Below are 21,076 nucleotides of genomic sequence, written 5' to 3'. Positions count from 1 at the left end.
GACCTGAAATTGGGAGAATCCACTTCTTCAACAAAATGCAACAGAAATCACTGATGTGATTTTCTTCCTAGAAGTCATCAGTTGGTGGCATGCAGTTCTAAGTTTGGCAGCAAGGCACATTCTTTTTAGTCTTTGATAAATTTCTATCTGTATATGCACAAATGTGTGCCCCTTCATTTGTGTGATGTGCCAAATTCAGAGAAATTCCCAAACTGGAAAATATATGGGTGGGTGAATCAGTTCTGTCAGAATTTTCTTTTGATGACTTTTTTCCTGATTTAGAATAATCTTGGGATCTTTCAAGAACTGAAATTTCTTCTATCCTATATAACCCTTAGCAATAACATAACTTACATTATGTCTATTGTCTATCTCATTAGACAGTAACTCCATGGAATCAATGATATTTCTTTTTTTTTTAATTATAGTAAGAACATCTGCCAGAAGCTATATCTTCTTAATACACTTTAACGCATTGAAAACTGTGTGTACAAAGCTGCACAGAAGATCTCTAGAAGTTATTGATCTTGCTTAATTTAAACTTTATGCCTTTTGACTAATAACTCCCCATCTACTCCTCTCCTCCAGCCCCTGGTAATCACAATTCCATTCTTTGGTTTTATGAATTTGACTATTTTAGAAAAACTCACATAAGTGGAATCATGCAGTATTTGTCTTTCTCTATCTGGCTTATTTCACTTAGCATAATGTTTTCATGTTCATCCATGTTGTATATTGCAGAATCTCCTACTCTTTAAAAGCTGAATGTATTCCATTGTATATATGTACCACATTTTCTTCATCCATTTATCGGTCAGTGGAAACAGGTTGTTTCCACATCTATCTGTTCTGAATGGTGCTGCAATGAACAAGGGAGCGCAAATATTCCCTGAAGATATCGATTTCAATTCTTTGGAATATATTTAGAAATGGGTTTCCTGGGTCATATGGTAGTTCTATTTCTAATTTTTTGAGGAACTGCCATACTGTTTTCCATAGCAGCTGCACCATTTTGCATTCCCACCAATGGTGTGCAAGCTCTCCAATTTCTCCATATCCTTTACCAATACTTCTCTCTCTCTCTCTTTTTTTATAACAGTCATCCTGACAGCAGTGATGTGTTATCTCATTGTGGTTTTTGACTTGCATTTCCCTGATGATTACTAACGCTGAGCATCTTTTCACGTGTCTGTCAGCCATTTATAAGTCTTCTTTGGAGAAATGTCTATTCAAGCCCTTAACCCATTTTTAAATTGGCTTATTACTTTTTTTGTTACTGAGTTTTAGAGGTCTCTTATATATTTTGTAGATTATCACCTTATCAGAAATATGATTTAACCAATGTTTTCTCCCACTTCATACACTGCTTTTTTATTCTGTTGGTCATTTCCTTTGCTGTGCAGAAGCTTTTTAGTTTAATACTGTCTCACTTGTTTATTTTATGCTTTGTTCTTAATTGTATCTCTGAGACTTAGGGAACATGATAGGTGCTCAATATGTATTTGGGCCTTGGCATATGAATGAGTCCTCCAACCTCCAAGAGAGATGACTCCCCTCCTTGGACTCTGGGAAGGGGGAAGGCACTAGGCCTAGGTGAGGCACTCCTTCTATGCAGGCTATAGAGAGCCATGGCCACCAAGAGCTATGCACCAACTGAAATATCATCCCCTCAAGATGGTACACTAGTAGGGGCACCTGGGTGGCTCAGTTGGTCAAGCCTCCGACTTCGGTTCAGGTCATGATCTTGCGGTTTGTGAGTTCGAGCCCCGTGTCGGACTCTGTGCTGACAGCTTGGAGCCTGGAGCCTGTTTCAGATTCTGTGTCTCCCTCTGCCCCTCTCCTGCTCACACTCTGTCTCTCAATAATAAATAAACGTTAAAAAAATTAAAAAAAAATAAAAAGATGGTACAGTAGTGTAAAAGTTCTAGAATTCTTTTGCAAAATTCTCTTAGTTTAAAACTTCAACCTTTAAACCATTTAATTTCCTTCTCTACTTCCCATCCCCTCTAAAAAAGCCAAAAACCAAAACCAAACAAACACACAAAAAAACCCAAAGCCTTCCTTGGGTGCTAATTAAAAAGCAGAAATGTTTTTATCCTTATCATGAAGAGCAATGAGTAATGTATAGAATTGTTGAATCACTAATGCTGTATGTTAATCATACAGGAATTGCAATAAAAACTTAATTTCAAAAAAGCAGAAATGTTTTTACTGATCAAATATGTTTTGCTTATAGCCTCCAAAACACAGCGGAAAACCACAAAGCCTGGCAGTTTAATGGGAGCCTAAAAGATGGAAATCTCAAATTTTCAACTATTACAACAAATGTAGAACACAAGAATTCCATGGCAGTATGTGGGAACCAGAATGATTTGTCCAAATTTAGTCTATCTGTTATTCCATGTTCCTGGCTCAGTAGTGCTTGATGAGCCAAATAATCTTTTTTGTAAATCCTCCCCATACATCTATGCTCATGGAGACTCATTTGTGTCTCAAGTCTCCAGCACTCCGCACACACACCCTGGACAGTTCCTACCAACACCACCTCTATACCATCTCATTTACCCACATTATATTATATTATATTATATTATATTATATTATATTATATTATATTATATTATATATTAGTGGATATATTATATGATATATAATATAATAGCCCTGCATACTATTTTTCTTTTGATAACCAAGCTCACTGATATAGGACTTCATTAGAAAGAAGACTGGCTCTAGAAATATCAGTGAAGGGGAAAAATAGAAGGGTTATTTTAGAAAGAAGTGAGCTACTTCCCTACCTTTCTGGAGAGCATGTTCTTTTTCTCTCGAGTCACCTGATGTGTAGAAGCCAAAGAGGAAAACTTCTTGGCTCTTATCAAAACTTCACAGTTAGGCCCACAGAATTTGAATGCTGGAATCTTAAAGATGATATACAGTCTAAATCAACCTGCTCATTTTATAAATAAGAAAACTACATGCCTTTTAAAGGGCCACAGGTAGTAAGTGGCAGAACTGGGACACTGAAAGAGAGTTAGTGACTCATTGCAGTGGGAAATCCATGGTGTCGCTTCACAGGGTGTCGCCTCCCTGCTGTTTTTGGTGGTGTTGACCTTTCAGAAAAAAAACACACAGAGCCACAGTGCTGGCTGCCAGGGATTGCCACTACCCAATGAGCCCAGATTAGAAAAGACAGCAGGCTTGAAGCAATGACAGGGAAGACAGATAAACCAACCATTTTGTTCTGTTTTGTTTCTAGTGAATCTTCTGTTCATGTCAATATTAATTTAAATGCTGACATGTTGCTTCTAGAGAATGTTCTACTAATAAGTAAAGGTTTAATGGTGGTTTTAAAAAAGTGCTGTTCTAGCACTTGTAACAGAACCAAGCAAACTCTGCCTTTTATCAGATTTAACTGTTACTTACTTGCTTCTTTCTTTAGATTGTGAGCTCCTGGCTCCAGGGCCACATTTTATTCATCTATATCCTTTACAGTGTTTATTTAGCACAATGATTTGCACGTTGCAGCTGCTCAATAAAATGCTTATTGAACTGGCTCTTGTCAATATACCTGTGTTTTTATTTTGAAACACAACAGCAGGAAAGATGAAGCAATGAAATGAATCTTTGTAGTTTTTGTTAAGTAACGCCGCGGCTCAGTGGTCATGATTTACAAACAGGGCCACATCACAGTTATATCACAGGAAGTTCTGTCCTGAGAAACTAACAAAATAACATCAAATCTAAAACACAAGAAAAGGAGTGCTTTCTGTTGTTATTCTTGTACATTTTTCTTTCTCTTTAAAGGTTTATGTTCTATTGACTCTAAGTGAATAATCATGTTACTGGAAATAAAATCATTATAGATATATATCTAAGTAATTTTGCCAAAGGATATTACATTCTACGTTTATCACTCTTACTATCTGATAATATGACATATTTGAAATTCTTTACAAACTGGTACCAAAGACCCAGAGAACACAATGTTTGGGATAATTTTGGAAACACTAGGCACTCAGAAACCCCATGAACCAAGCTTTTCAAATTTAAATCCCTGTCCTTTGCAGTAGCTGCCTGCTCAAATGGGCAGAAGGCTCTTTTAGTGAAATGATTAAATCAGATAGATCACATACAGACTTCCAGGACTTTCTCAATGTTTTGAATCTGTTAAACAGAGAGAGCAGCGGAGAGCTGTTATGTAACTTCACTGACCATGATGGTGAAATGCTTGGATGGGACACTCTCTACCTTAGCAGTTGAGTTCACTTCATCAGCATGATCACAAACCACTATTGTATCATTTATTAACCCCAGAAACATTGAGGAAGGATCTACATTCTTTTCATCAGTGTTCAGGCTCTGGTGACACAAACATCTGGTTTCTGCTTTCAACAAGGACTAGGGCAGGCACAAGGTGAAGAGAAAAATGCAGTGGGGTGCTATGAATAAGGAAGTAATGTTCTAGTTGAGTCCAACAATATATAGGCTTCTGTTAGATGAACAAGGACAGAAAGGGTGATCCACGGTAAGGGACAAGGAGGAAGAAAAGATGGAAGAATGACCTAGAGTTATTCCTATAGCTGGAGGTTTGGGCAATGCTGGGAGGGTGGGCAGGGTGAATCTAAAGGTGAATCTGGAGAGCTAATGGGAGGAATGCAGAGCCTTGTACCATGAGATAGGCAATAGGGATATATTGAAAGGTTTTCATCAGGAAATAACACGACTCATTCTGTGTCTTCAAAAAATCTCTAGGGTATTAGTAAAGAGAATGAGCTGAAGGAAAGTAAGATGATTGGTGATAAGATTAGGAAAAAATTAGTAATAACTTTGGTGAACAATGAGACATGCCTGAATTTACTCAGTGACCATGGAGATAGTAAGATGGAGATTCCCTAGCAATACCTATATAATCTTTAATTAGCAGCTGGTAGATGTAAACTTTTGGTTTTGAATGGGGATCTGGAGTAGATATTACTGTAGATGTCAGAGATGAGAGAAAGAGATCAGTCTAGAATGGTGAGTCCCTGATTTCTGTGTTGATAACAATAAGATGAAAGTTGCTGGAAAATATGGGGCAATATGAGGATATGGGGAGAAAGATGATCAAATTTTGTCCCAAATGGAAAATTCTGTGTTTGTAGGGTCTGTGGAACACCTATGTAGAGATGTTTCATGGGTAGCTAGACATGTGGGTTGAAAACAAATCTGGGACAGGTACAAATATTCAGTGGTCATAATGGCGGTAGAAGATGCCAACAAGCATATGAGTTTGCCCAGTGAGGGGAAAAACAAACAAACAAACAAAAACAGGTCCAGAAGCTTATTACTTGGTTAATTGACTGAATTAATTCAAATTGATTGTTGTCTTGAAAATATAATGCATCTACAATACCCTACAATATAAACCCTACATAATCCATAGTTTTTCCCATCCCTGTCCCATCAATTGTGGGCATGGGGCACCTATTTCTCCTGCAAGACCTTAGGAGTGAGGACTTGAGCATCTGAAAATATAGTTCTCTGAGAGGTAACTACAAACTATGTGAACAAAGCAGAAGCAGTAGATGTGTCTGCCTGAACACACACAGTGAGGATTTGAATTTGGTATACATAAAAAAGGAAGGAGAACATAGTGACTTTATTACTACTACACAATTACAAAACAGGTCTGAAACTTTCACTCCAAGAAACCTCAAAAAAATATAAGAAACTGTCATGACATTGTATCCCACAGTCCTAATGGTTTGACGTGATCACTGTCAAAAGTGCTTCCAATATTTTGGAAAACAAAAAATAAATTTTAAACCTAACCTGCCAAATTAAAAGCATCACCCTGTAAAAAGAAAATGACACAAAACTAAATACGAAGAGTATCATTAACCAAAAGGAACTAACGCTAACTCAGAGGTTCTCACTTGAAGTTGGGGGGTAGTACTTAAAAAGAATCCAATACCTGGGTCCCCACCCACAGGCAAGTACATCACAGGCAAGGGTAGTGAGATTGGGGCCTCAGTACTATTTCTAGGGCTCCCCAGGTGACTCTCCTGTACAGCCAGAATTTAGAACCCTTGGACTCAGTACACAGGCAGAAGAAGAGAAAGGAAAAGAAACTAGTCTGACATGGCAGAGAAGACCTTAGAAGCCATATTGCACTTATGATGACTATCAGAAGCTCATGGGAAGGACCCAAAATGTTCTGTTGACCTATGCGTGCTATTGAGCAAACATTCATTAAAACAGTGTACACAGCTTTCACTTGTGATTATTGTAAGGGAAAAGGACTCAAGAGAAAAGCAACACATATGATGAAAGGGAATAAAAAATGCAAACTATATTACGAAATAATTGTAGAACTTTGGACTACATTAAGTTCAAAAGAAAACATGAAGCCATAACTCAACAACTATTTTTAAAATTATGAAAAAGTCTTCTGGTGTCATATGGATGCAGGTTATATTAGCTATTTTCAGAAACACTATTTGACAATATTTCTCTGTAGATATTTCACACAGTACTAACAATTATTAAATGTAAGTATATGCATCTTAAAGAAAAAAATTCAGACTTACAAGAAACTTCTCAGTTTATAAGTTTACCCACTGAATATTCTTTTTGATGACTTTTTCTTGAAATAGGGTTTTTTGAAATAGGGTTTCACAACCAATTACAACACAAACCATATGCACCCACTCTTCTTCCTTCTTTGCCAGCTAGGACACTAAACGTTCTCTGACATTTGCAGCCCTGTTTTTAGCACGAGACAATACATTTACTGCAGTATAAACCCAGAGGTCAGCAAAGGAAATCAATCTCTCTTTCATGGCACCTGACAGGTTCAAAATGCTGTACAGAGATTGAACGTATTGGCATTTTCACTTGGGAATTTTGTCCAACCTGTACTTAGTTAACTGAGAACAGAACAGCCTGTCATCAAACAGTCTCACATCACTTTGTACACTTCCTGGCACATTTCCCTCCTAGTGGTAGAGTTTATTATATATGTTTTTCTTACCTTCTGCTGTTGTAATATAATATAATATAATATAATATAATATAATATAATATAATCAAAGTTCACTTGTGATTCTCCCAGTTCCCAACGACACCTGGACTTAGTCAGTGTTCTACAATATTAGTTTAGTAAATGAATAAATGAAAGAATAAATGAATACATGAATAATAAACCAAGCACCTCACTGTCATGTTGTTTTGTCGGCTACCACACGGATCAAGTTAGTACATTTCTTTTTTATTCGCTCACTCACTCTTTAACTCAGTTTTAACTGAAAACCTTCCATGTGTTCAGCATGCTGCTGAGCAGTCAAAAGGAATAGCCCCTGTTCTCTAGAAGTTAAGAGCCCAGCAAGAAAAAGTCAACATAAGCAGCTCTAGGGCTCTATGTGCACAAACACACAAGTTGATGCATGTTAATATGTTAGACATACTGAGTTAGACACACCCATTTAGTTGAAAAATAAACACTAAGCTGATGTTAACATGAAGCACCAATGCCACTGATAAGCAGGGATTAAGTTTGAAGTTTGAAGGCAACTCCCATTATCTCTTATTTGGCTGCCACAAGTTTGAGGGGCGTGTCACAAGGAGCAGTCTAGAAGGGGATGGAGTTGTGGGATGACTGACCCATAGAAAACAGGTGGGGCTGTGGGCAGGAGATAATTCCGAGTTCCACAAGTGTGGCCTCAGAGAAAACTTGCAGGAGCTCTGGGTTACCTAGGTTAAGGTGTTCTTGAGAAACTTGTCCACAAAGTAGAGGAAATAGGTAATAATATGAGAGGAAACCAAAGAAATGAGGTAGCCTGAGGCCACCATAATAAAAAAAATTTTAATTTTGCTTAAATCTTTGACCCACCTTTAGTATGATATTCTTGGATGCTCTTAGAGGTATTCACTCCATTGAAGGAGGATATTGTACTTTTTTAACATTAACATTGAGTCAGGTTCTTTTTCTTAACCCAACAATGAGAGGGGAAAAGCCCCTTTTCTGAATGAACATATAGCAAACTGGAATATACATACTCATCCTTGTCCACCTTTTCTCGGAGCTTCTTTAGTTGTTTATTTTGGCCAAACTTCAAGTTTTGAATTATGTTCTCAAAGTATTCATCTTCCTTGTAGTTCAACTATATTACATAAAAGGTTTTGGGAAAAATAGTCAAAATTTCTGCTAAAAAAACATAGGGAACATTTTCTTAAATTGTATCAGTTAATAAAGTTAACGGAGAGCATTAAAACTTACCAAAGAAGGATTTAATTCCATTTAGCCTAGTTCTATATAATAGGTCACTGTCGCTCTAACTAAATCGCTACTTTAGTCTATTCTTCTGTAACTAATCAAATGAACCCAGTGTCAGACAAGCTTTCCTATATTGATAGTAACCCTTACATGACAGATAAGAGCACATTCCATTTTAGCACCTACAATGTACCAGGCACTGTTCTCAGCAGTTTATATATTACATGTTTTTAATCCTTATAATAATCTTATGAAGATGGGTTGTTATTGCCATTTTAAAGCTGAGGAAACCAAGGCAATTAAGTCACTTGCCCAAGTTAGTGAATGGTGGAGCTGGGATTTGAACCCAAGAAGTTCCCTGTGGGTCTATGTTCTTAGCCATCAGACTCCTGCCACAAAGGCCCCCAGGACTCAGATGCCGCAGCCAGCTCATTTACAAGAAATAGTCAAGCTTTTCTACAAATGTAAAGAGAGAAGAGGACATTGTGGCTTGCAAACTCCCATGTTAGACCAGTAATCAATGGATTAGGAATCACTGACATCCCCACTTCTGGGCAAGGATCACCTTGTTGTCACCAGGGTCTCAAGGAGTTGCAGGGACCACAAGATTAGCAACAGGATCCTCAGCTGGGTCTTAAGTCAATAGTGTAGTGACTTGAATCAATTCTGTTCTCTTTTCATTGTTACATTACCAGAGGGGAATAAAACCGATTCTGGTTTTCAAATGGTAGGTTTTTGTTTTGTTTTATTTTTTTTTTTTTTGAATACAGAGGCATAACCTGGTTTTTATCCAGTGGAGGAATAATAGGAAAGCGAAGGGGAACTGAAGACGTGACTTTCCAGGCCTGGACCAGAGGAGATAAGGAGCCTGAGTGCGGCCTGTTGCTCATCACTTTGATGTCTACCCCTTGATGCTCTTTAAAGGACACCAGATTTTTCCAGTACTGTTCAATGGAATATATGGAGACCAAGATCACAAAAACCAAATATGAACCAGGCCAATGAAACAAAAGGCTAAAACTAAAACACAAGTTCTGGCTTCGGTGGAAAAGGCTTTTATATAACAAGACCTTTGGCCTTAGGCTACTTCACATCATTTCGGGCACCCCACAGCTGCAAATGACATCATCACCAGCCCCAGGTATCATTAGCACAGTCTGCATAGAGACTTACCTCGAGGTATTCATTATTCAGTTTGTTGTCATTTGAAATAATGTCATCAGGATAGCCAATTCTTTCTTTAATTGCTAAGGCCTATGAAAATTAAAATATTGAATATAAGGATAATTCTATAGCTTTCAAATGCAAACATTATATATATATATATATTTTAAATGCAAACATTATAATTTGCCCATGACTGCTAATTGAATAACCTGCTCCATACTGTTTACAAAATAGTATCTGACAACACTTAAATAGAGATCTTTGCAATGGCTTCTCCCTGGGGTTGAAAATAAACAAAAACTGGTTCTGAAATTTAGCTTCTAATACCCTATTCGTATAGGCTCCAGCTTTCCAAAGAAAACCAAAATGAAAACTGACAAGTCATTGTTCCTCATGTATTGTACTTCTATGAAATTTTTCTCTGAAAGGCTTTTTTCTTCCATTTCTTAGGAGGGGTAAGTAATAGTGCTTCCATTCTACCAGCTTATAATTGTCTTTCCATTTCACTGATTTGGCTGAGAAAACAGATATGGGCTTATAAGTTTAGTGCTAATGTTCTTTCTGAGTATGGAGTCCTGGAGTTTATATGTTCTCTTTTGGTCTCCAAGGCCAGTGTACCTATCTTCCACAGTTAAATGAATGGCATTATTTAAATGAGTAGAAGACAGGACTTGCCTTGTTGTACTAGCTCATGTTTACCACTTGCTTACTACCCTTGCTAATTTTTATTTTTATTATTTTAAAATTGTTTACTTATTTTTTTATTATTTTATTACTAGTTTACTATTGCAATATCTTTCCATTTTTTATTTCTCTCATTTTTTCAAAGATATTTGACTTTTGGGGCGCCTGGGTGGCGCAGTCGGTTAAGCGTCCGACTTCAGCCAGGTCACGATCTCGCGGTCCGTGAGTTCGAGCCCTGCGTCGGGCTCTGGGCTGATGGCTCAGAGCCTGGAGCCTGTTTCCGACTCTGTGTCTCCCTCTCTCTCTGCCCCTTGCCCGTTCATGCTCTGTCTCTCTCTGTCCCAAAAATAAATAAACGTTGAAAACAAAAATTAAAAAAAAGAAAAAAAAACAAAGATATTTGACTTTTGATTCTATCATATTACATTGCTCTTAAATATTTTAATTATGCAGGGAGCCTGGGTGGCTCAGTCAGTTGAACGTCCGACTCTTGGTTTCGGCTCAGGTCATGATCTCACAGTTTGTGAGTTTGAGCCCCGCTTCGGGTTCTGTGCTGATGGTGTGGAGGCTGCTTGGGATCCTTTCTCTCCCTCTTTCTGCCCCTCCCCTGCTCACTTTCTCTCTCTTCCAAAATAAATAGATAAAAACCTAAAAAAGTAATTCAATTATGCTACAAATCTGTTTCATAAGCACAGGATTTCTGCAGTGGATCAGACAGGATATGTGTAAGTCTGTTTTAGGCCAAGCCCATTTTCTTGTAGGTTTCCACACCACTGCCCATTACCATCAGCCCCTTCTCAGAGGTTTTTTATTTTCTAGAAGACACTTCCCCAAAGAGTGTCCTAAGGGACACAAACTCTACAGAATTAGGTCTACATAAAAAGGATTTATTGTCAAATACTTTGGGTAAATACTGTGACAAAAACATTAAGCAGGCTTCTTTACTGCAGCTTAAAATTAGGTAATTGTAAGTGTCCAATTGTAAGCATAAGGAATTAATTTGTCTATTTACTCATTCAATACGTATTCAAGCATCTATGATGAGTCAGGTACTTTGTAAGGGGCTGAGAATACAATGCTAGGAAAAAATTTCTCCCCCCAGAGAGCTTACCATAAAGTTCAGTGACAGGCAATGTAATGAGTGTTAGGTAGGGTGCCTTAAAATCATCTCCTAGAAGCATGTAACCTAGTCTAGGGTGGGATCAGGAAAGTCTTCCTACAGGAAGTGTTCCCTAAATTCTTTGACCGTGAGAGTCTTCTTCAGGGAACTACTTGTGGGTTCAGTGACTTATGATACCGCCTTGGGAAATGATGATCTAGCATAATCCAGTTGTGCTACATCAAATAGACCCAGGTCAAGATAGCTGGAACATGAAAGGAGTAGAGCCGGCCTGAATTTCTGAGGAATTTCTGAGTCAGTGATGAAAAGACAGATATACTTTGGTGCCTAAATTCTAGACCTAACCTATCTCCAGCTTTGAGAAGACTGAAAAAGATAGTCCTTCCACATGATTTAATCCTGGAAAGAACTAGACTGTATCTTGGTTTTTTATTATAGTAGGTTCATAGACTCTTTCTGTATCAGTCTGTTCTTCTTGCCATCCCAACTACAGAGGAATTATCAGGTTGCGTGTGAATTTTGCTGCCAAAGTATATAGAATTTCCACTGGACATATTCCTTCTAGTTTTATATAGTTATCAAGACAAATGATCGTAGTAAGTTTAAACCTAAGATTTCCTTAGGCATCTGACACCTTTATTCTTTAAAAAAAAATTTTTTAACATTTATTCATTTTTTTGAGAGAGGCAGAGCATGAGTCGGGGAGGACAGAGGGAGACACAGAATCTGAAGCAGGTTCCAGGCTCTGAGCTGTCAGTGCAGAGCCTGACGCCAGGCTTAAACCCATGAACCATGAGATCGTGACCTGAGCCAAAGTCGGACATTTAACCGACTAAGCCACCCAGAAGCCCTGACACCTTTGTTCTTATGCAAGATATGAGAAGTCCCAGTAACAGGTGCACAATGGGGTAGATAAGAATAGCTATAACAAGGCTCCTTCAACATCCCTTTAACTGTAGATCACCATGTAATACTCAAATAATGCATCACCTTACACTTACAGAAATTTAGCACTTTTCTCCCTAGGTCATATAAAAGTCTAAATCAGGCATGTTTTCTAAAACTTGAGCTGGAAATCTGCATTAAACATTAAGGGATATTTTTTAGGCTTTAGTAGAGTCCTTTTGCATAAGCTTTATGAAAAGAGGAGATGAACCATTGATAGTATCTTTCGGTTCTTGTTCATCTAAGATTTTTCCTTGTTTTCTGAAGACTCCTTAAAAAAAAAAAAAAAAGGAAAATTGGAGATCTTTCAAAGGTTTGAACTGAACATGGACAGTAGGAGCTGGATGCAAAGAGATAATAAAAGGTGAAAAATCATAGAAACAAATCTTTATCCACGAAAACTGTTCCTGGAAACATGACATCTTGAAGGAGCTTGCTTAATTTTATGCAATCCTTGAACTTCTTTCTTCTGAACTTCCTTAAAAGTTGATCTTTGCTTGTAAAGCAATTGTTAGCTAATAGTTAGCTTTGTGTTTCTTTTTTACCTTTTCCTCAGCTTTCTTTTTCGTCTCAGCATCCATCCAAGTGAGGTCATCTAAAGTCTGGATAAAAACCTCTCGGATCTGTGTAATCAAATCCTCAACCTAAAATGAAAGGAACAGAAGACAAATTTAGGCCATGAATTAATTTTCTGTAACACAAATTTTAACAAACAGGGCTTTGAGCTGCCTTTATAGGACTCAATAATATGTTAATGCATGTAAATTTATAGACAAACCATGACCTAAACAAATGGATACATGTGGATAATTATGTTTTCAAAGGAATCTTGCTACTATTGACACTAATGGTGAAACAGGTCTTATATATGCATTAATGAAAAAATTATCTTTAGAGTGTAATGGCTTCAGGACGCCTGGGTGGCTCAATCTGACTTTGGCTCAGGTCATGATCTCACCATTAGTGAGTTCGAGCCCTGTGTAGAGCTCTGTGCTGACAGCTCGGATTCTGTGTCTCCCTCTCTTTCTGCCCTCCCCCACCCGTGCTCTGTCTCTCTTTCTCTCAAAAATAAACATAAAAAAAAAAAAAAGAACATAATGGTTTCCATTATCATAAAAAAACACATAAAATAGTAGCTGTCATCACTGTTAGTAGTTCAATTAAGCATAAAGTAGCATTTTAATAGTTTCTTTCACTTAGTCTTTAAGTTCCATGGTCTTCATTTCAATAACAATGAAAAATGGAGTACTTTTTTAGATATTTCAAATAAACCCTAAAACCTTACTTTCAAAGTTTTTCAGAAAACTCTAATTCTTGGTCAGTCTTGCCAATAGGAGAATTTACAATTAACTGTATCAACAGAACATGTGAGTGAGTGGGTACTCTGAATACAATGTTTCGGGAAGGGGGATGATTGCTTTTGGATTAGACAACTTTAAGATCAGAAACAGAAGCAGACCTTTTGGAGAGGGAGGAGGAGAGTGGTTGAGAAATAACCACAAATTGTGATACAGAGATTCTCTGCCAATTAATAAACTTTAGCCCAATTATGAACTATTGTAATTGCCCATTGATGGAAACCATTAACTGATAAGAGTATTGTGCTGAAAACATTACCACATGTTTACTCTCTCCAGCGAATGCAGCTTCCACGTACAGCCTTCCCACAGCATTTTCCATATTCCCATTGACATAGTTCGCACAACGTCTCCACGTTGCTGTCTCTGATGTTGTGCCATAAAGGGCCTAAGGGCGAGAGAAAGGAAATGACATCTGACCACGAGAAGATGGCCAGAGCAAGGTAGAACACATATTTCACAGGGCCTCTGTTCTTTATGTCCTCTAAATTCTGCTTCTCCTCACAAGGCATGTTGTCCTTGCCCAAGACAAAAACGTAATCCAACTGGAGCGTTTACTTACAAATAATCTGAAAACAAGGTATATTTTCGGCAGCACATCCCAGTGGAACTTTGGGCCGTTACAGGTGAATACCCTTGTAGACAGTTTTAGAAAACAACAACAAAATGACCCCCCTTCCACCAAAACCAAAAAAATATATATAACAGTTACAACTGCATAAACGTAAACACGAAGTAATGTTCAATTTATGTAACAAGGGAGGTATCTGGTATACAAGAAAACACATTTCAGTTTTTTAATAATTTAGCTGAATTTCCAGTACTTAGAAGAACTGTATGTGAATAAATTTAAGTACTAACGAGGGAATTAACTGAGGTAAGGGAAATCGAGCAAAAGACCATTTTTGCAGGCTTTAATTTCAAAACTTTGTCTACATTTTCTTTCAAAGGGTAAATGCTAGAAATGTCAAATAAACAGTTGTTTCCTTTCCATAACACCAATCAATACGTTTGCCAGAGTTTTTCCTCTTCAATCCCTCCTGCCCTCTCCCCTCACCACAGCACTAACAGGATGCTAGTTTAAATAATGCAGGTACAGCCTAGTAAAAAGCCTTAAGGTTGTCTCCAGGTAGCTGTACTCTCAGTGGATTGTCCACATCAAAGTAGTCCACCTGTCTGTACGTCTAGTGTGCTACAGGCACCTGAAAATGAAATTTATTCAGATAGACCCCCTTGCAGTTACGTTTAACACAACAAAAAACCAAGCCAGTATTCTCTCACGAACTGCTCAAATAACCAAATGCATCTCCTTCCAGGGCAATTCAATCATGCTGCCAGAGTAGACAATCATGGGACGGCAAAGCCCTTGAAAGCTGGCTTTCCTAGGCAACAGAGCCAAAATATGGGCAAAATAACCAACATTTGGCATTTTGACTCTTGGCAAAGTTCACCACATTCTAGCACATGGCAAGCCTTCATAACCATGTATCTCTTTATGCGTTAAGTCTTAAGAAAAGAGAGATTTTTTCTTCACCTTGCGGAAAGCATTTCTGGACTCCTTGTAGGTTCGGCTGAGGCTGCTTACAAGATCCATTATGAATCGCCAGGACATTAAATTTTGAAGATCTCTGTATAAAAAAACCCACCACCCAGCAACAGAAAAGATGAGGCTGCAAAGCTTCTAAAGAGTGATATTAAATGTAAATTTTGAGGACATAGGCACTCTGACATACCTACCTGGCAGAATATTTGGTAAGAGTGAGCTTAAGTTTGGTTAAATATTCTGGAGCATAAACAACCACCTCTTCTTCATTTGGAATATTAATATTCACAGTTGACATGATTTCATTTGTGAAATTTGACCAGCTGAATGGCTGGAAAAAAAGCAGGCATAAAACATTCAGTCATTTTGGATTTCTCTTCTTGGTTCTAAGACTCAATTATGGTTATGGAGTCAGACATGGTTAGGGTGTCATTTGCATCACTATAGAATTACCACAATGGCCAGTTTATTTGCGTGGGATTTTTCCTCCATTGTTTCAATCAGTTCCTGAATAGAAATTAGTTCTGTAGCATGATTATTTAGAGAGCAGCATTCAACCAACCATTTAAGAGCAAAAGCAAAGCCCTTAAGCATAGAGAATATACAGCTAGAAATTAAGCTCGATGTCATCTTCTTGGTCTAACTCACATTAAAAAAAAAAATGAAAAAGAAATTTAGCTTTATAAAATAAAGCTTCCTACATTTATGCAAAAATTTAAATGGGTATAAAGTGTTTATCTTTTAAAGGTGGATATTAAACAATCCATTCAAACACAGTGATACATCTCAGTGGAGATCCTGCTATAAATGAAAGCATACTATTGTAGGAGAGGTACAGTAATGTCACAGATACAACACAAATGGTCCAATGAAGCCAAACAACACATTTGAAACTATCAATATTGGGTCTATAGGCATATGCAATTTTTACACTTTGGAGCTGCTAAGAGATGAAATCTTATGTGTTATTCTCTAAATGGTTATTCAACCACCAGTAGATATAAGAAAAAAACACAGATGTGGAAGTACATAAAAATAAAGATCACTAAGTATGTAGTACTATATACTTTTCTTAATTTCCTTTGGTAGTCCGGACCATTGTTTCAAAATATATTTATTAAAACCCTTAACACTTATTATTTTAAGCAGCTTCACGTGAGAAATTCCTAACAATAGGTCATGCCTTTACAAAGTATCCCGCCTCCCTTTTTTTCCTGTAATTAGTGCCAAAGAGAATTCTATCAGTGAATGTGATGGTTTGTAGATTTTCCCATAGATGTTGCTACTTTTCGCAATCATGTATATGAACTTATACACAAGGATACATGCATAGTCCCCAAAAGAGATTATTACGTACTGGCTAATGAATTACAACTGTTTATAAATGGAATCTATGAGACAGATTTTTCTTCTTATTTCTTGTGTTCTATTTCTCCACTATTGCTCGGAACATCTCGATAGATGGCCTTGATGAGAATATGGCAAGTTCCATAAATAAATTATCCTTTTTAAGAGTTAAAAAGAAATCTAGTGGCTTTATTATTTGACTGGCCAAGTCCAATGGCCATACAGTTGTATTTCAGAAGGATTTTCCAGCTTAATGTTTTCCAAACTTTTTGTTACAATAGTCTAATATCATTGCATAGCTGCCTTGAAAGGAGTTTTAATTTGAAATTCACTCTAACTAAATATAACACAATGATTTCACATGGTTTTTTTTTTCCCAGTCTTGTCATCAAGTCAAATGGTTGGTGTCCTCTAAATTCATTTTGACATTCAATTTATTTCAAAAAGTAAATAATCACTGAATTTTAACCAACTATATTTCAATGTTATAATTTTAGAAATGGCACAATAACAGAGCACATAAAACTTGGTACTTACCTTCCCATTGATCTCTAGTGAAAAGTTATTTTGGAGCTGGGCTAATGTCATTTTGTTATAAAGAAGCATTGGATCATTTCGATCTTCAGATTTAGTTGTAGCCTATGGATTTAATTTTTGATCATTGTTTTAGAACTAAGAATGATTTAGAAAAATATAACTCTATATGAAGGAAAAAGAAGTATGGAATAGGTACAACATAACTCAAGCTCTATTTTGTATACTTGTTTAATGGTTAAAATAAATTGATATCAAAAAGAGAAGTGAAATTTAGGAGATTTTAAGTATATTTAGTAATAATCATCACTATTTGGCCGCCATGTCGAATATAAAATTCTTCAAAAATCTTTTTATACTTTGACAACTGCTGAACCACACAGACAGTGTCCACAGGCCTCTTTCTTTTTAAGGGTCATGGCCAGCTCAGTTGTTGCTGTGGTTGCTTTATATGATAACTTTCTCAAATACAGTCTTCTCCAATGCAGCTCTCAAATACTCTCTCCCACCTCCTCATTGCCACTATCCAGCGTCCCAGGTAAAATCCAGACAGGAAAAACAAAAACAAAAACAAACCAAAAACCGTAATGACTTCTGCAAGAATTTAAAGCCAGTAAGAGAGAAAATTCCTAGTGCACACCACAGTCATATGAGGAGAGTGCCAGCACCTTCTATTTTTGTGACTCCTATCCCACCTAATTAGTTTAACACACTATACTCAACAGCATCCAGTTTTATTTACTTGTTTATTTATTTTTCACTCAACCAAAAAAGAAAATCGTAGTAGCAACTCCTCAACTAGTGGCTGAAATTAGCAAAGTCAATTTTAAGTGAGGAGAGACAAAAGGTAGAAGTTTAATATGGGAATTATTTCTCGGTGACAATGGCTCCAATTTCCCCTTTAGGTACTTATTTATTCACTACTTAAAAAATTATTTATTGAACATCTCCTGAATGCAATAATTAGCCGGATTCTGTTAGAGATACACAGGTGATTCAAACAAGACTAAGACCTCACCCCAACCTGAATTTAAGAGAGAAGGAAAAACAAAGACACGAATAATTTTGAGGTAAGATACAACTATCACAGAGCTAAGGCTGATCAAAGGATGACATGGTCTGGGAACGGCCAAGTGGTAAAAACCCAGGGCAATAAACTATTCTCCTCTCACCATTCTGTGTCCAGCAGACACATGTAACCCATCCAAACGCCATTCATCCAGCTGCAGCTCCAAGCAAAGTCTGGCTCTGATTGGAGATTTTTGGTCGCATGTAGCTCCAGGAAAGCTAAAATTGCCCTCAAAGATCTTTAGTCTTCAAGATGCTGAGGGCAGTGGCAAGCACATGGGGATTTAGGAACACGGGTTGTTGTTTGCAATGTCAGAGAGAGGTCTGTAGATTCTAGACTGAACCTGACCATGCGTTTAATCAATAACCTTGATACTGCTTAGACAGAATTCACTCCTTGAGACTGCAGACTCTTGTCAGAGCAAAGTCAGACAAGAAAGTGCCAATTCACGCCTGGGTGGCTCAGTCCGTTAAGCGTCTGACTTCAGCTCAGGTCACAATCTCACAGTCCGTGAGTTCGAGCCCCGCGTTGGGCTCTGTGCTGACAGCTCAGAGCCTGGAGCCTGCTTCAGATTCTGTGTCTCACCCTCTCTCTGACCCTCCCCCATTCATGCTCTGTCTCTCTCTGTCTCAAAAATAAATAAACACTAAAAAAAAAAAAAAAAAAAGAAAGTGCCAATTCAGACTCCAAGGGTTCATCTGAAACTAGAGGAAAACTCAGGAAAACACCCTGTGGGCTTTGCTGCTAAACCTTGCCTGTCAGACCCTTTGAGCCAGCCTGGTGGTCTGAACTCAGTAACATCACACTGTCATGTGGTCATATTCAGGGACTAGTATTTCTAAGCAAAAGGACAGTCAATCTCTGTGATCACCTTAAACTTTAAAATAAAGCAAAGGAAAACTATACATAGCAATTGCATGTGCCCTGAATCTCAAGGACATTTCAACAAATGACTGCAAATAGGCTTTTGGTATAATCCACTTATAATAAGTAATTAAGTATATCTAGTTTAATATTTGCCAAACTTAGTATGCCTCCTGGCTATCAGGAACCCAGTTTACTACAAAATTCTACAGTTTCAAAGGTCCTCATAAAGTCAATGATTCATTACTGAGCTATGCATTCTTACCAGTTGGTTACAAAGTTGCACATTTTACCTTTAAAATATGATAGAGAGGAGAAAAGAAAAAAAGAGTGGTGAAAATTTAGTGTATTAAAGAAAATGTGTTTTACATTGGCAATTTCTTTTTCCAATTCCATAACTCTCTTCATTTCCAAAGAAAGTTGGTTTTCATCGATGGGCAGTCCTTTCTCCTTACGAATCAATCTGGCCACAGAAATCATAAAATCCACGTATGCTATACAAGCCTGCAAGAAATAAATAATAATGAACTGTCGGAGAACATTCTAAATATTTAGCATGACGATTTAACTTAAAATTTATTAATTTTTGGTAACACATAAAGCGCAGTAAAACAGATAACATTTTCTAAATCCTAGAGATTTAGAAGAGATGGCCACAAACTCATATAACATTATCAGGACATCTTTAGATCTTTTCTTTGGCCAAGCATTTGTTTTTTGTTTATTTTTGTTGTTTTTGCTGCTGTTGTTGTCTAAGCAGCAAATGAGACTGTGTGCTCATAATTTGGCTCACAATGTAAAATTTCTATATCTGGATATTTGAGCTTTTCTAAGGACTTAAATTCTTTCCATTTTATCTTCATATGCATTTTAACTTTGAGAAGGTAAGCCATAAACTAGTTATATTATCAACCTTTTACAGAATATATAATGCCTTACTCAAATTCAGAGTGGCATCAACACCAGGAAATGGAATACCACTTATGTAGATTTCAACCCATTGCTATTCAGCCATTATTATCCATCAGCAATTAAAATAAATTATGATCCCACCCCGTAAAATTTACTCAAAATTCAAGTTCCTAGCACAAGCTTAATGACAGACAACCATGATTAGGGAGGTCATGCCACACAAGTTTGCGGTTAATGGGCACTTCTGTGCTTCTAATACTCATTCACAGGGTAAATACGAAGGGAGGTTATACAGTGCTTAACACTTCGTAGTTTCAAGAGGGTTTAATATCCCTACTTATTGATTATCAGTCAAAGGAGCACACTTATATTCACTGTGAGTACAAAAGGCACATCTGAATTTGTAGTGACTCATTAAGAGGATCAAACATAAAACCTACAGGCAAATAAAAAAATATTTTATCAAGCAAGATGTACAGGTATTATCAATTTGAAAATCAAGAGGACCACTTAAAGTAAGGTTTAGATACTGGCATTCTATGACCTTCACTAAATGCTAAGTAAACAGTTCCCCAGGGAGAGGGTTTCTCTTTTCATGGATACCCCGTGATGCTGGGGTATCCAGCTAGCATCTCTATTCTTGGAACTGCTACTCAATAGAACAAACTATTTTTTCAGCTGTGAGCCTGTATTAAAAACCTAATCACTAAGGCAACAGGGATAAAAGGATGTTTTTATGTATATTCTCACCAAGTCATTCTTTTCCTATTAAAAGGTAATCAGAATTCTTGTTTCCCTTTGAAGTAAACAAATATGTCTGATTTCACATCTCACGGGACCAACTATTCCAAAGTATAAGCATGCAGCGTTTTGAATTAACCATATTTCTAATCATATAAATTCATCTGCATTCAGCAGGGAATATTACTACTGACTATGAAGGAAATGGTAATTTGAATTTTCCAGTATCAGTCTGCTGAGATTCCTTTTGATTTTGTGGGATGCTTTTTTTGGTAATGAGGTAAGAAAGCAATAACAAGAACGCTCTCCTGCCCTTCACTGATGCTGCAAACTGGTTCTACTCCAGTATCTTTATCTTTACACGTTCATTTAAAGACTCTAGAACTTGGCATAAGGCAAGCACAAGAACTCTGGATGGTGCTTCCAGTCTGCTGAGCTGGTAAGGTTTCCCAGAAAACTGGAAGCATATGATATCACCAATCTCTGGGATTCTTGAATATTTAATACAGCTACATGGAATACACTACCTCCTTTAATG

General features: G+C 37.2%; 1 protein-coding gene across 3 annotated transcripts in view; it reads right to left on the bottom strand.

The window, feature by feature from the left end:
- The window catches only part of MME (membrane metalloendopeptidase), a 100,455-nt gene that overhangs the window by 30,689 nt on the left and 48,690 nt on the right, over positions 1-21,076 (bottom strand). For all 3 annotated transcript variants that reach the window (XM_047876513.1, XM_047876514.1, XM_047876511.1), the window contains exons 9-16: positions 19,255-19,389; positions 16,956-17,057; positions 15,266-15,402; positions 15,063-15,156; positions 13,788-13,916; positions 12,716-12,814; positions 9,428-9,508; positions 8,038-8,141 (exon numbers count right to left, since the gene is read on the bottom strand). In XM_047876513.1, the coding sequence (XP_047732469.1) occupies positions 8,038-8,141; positions 9,428-9,508; positions 12,716-12,814; positions 13,788-13,916; positions 15,063-15,156; positions 15,266-15,402; positions 16,956-17,057; positions 19,255-19,389 (881 nt within the window). The remainder of the gene's footprint in view (positions 1-8,037; positions 8,142-9,427; positions 9,509-12,715; positions 12,815-13,787; positions 13,917-15,062; positions 15,157-15,265; positions 15,403-16,955; positions 17,058-19,254; positions 19,390-21,076) is intronic.

Source organism: Prionailurus viverrinus, chromosome C2 (assembly GCF_022837055.1).
Source record: "Prionailurus viverrinus isolate Anna chromosome C2, UM_Priviv_1.0, whole genome shotgun sequence".
NCBI classification, from domain to species: domain Eukaryota; kingdom Metazoa; phylum Chordata; class Mammalia; order Carnivora; family Felidae; genus Prionailurus; species Prionailurus viverrinus.
The sequence above is the reverse complement of the archived record's forward strand: the minus strand, read 5'-3'. Positions and strand labels throughout refer to the sequence as shown.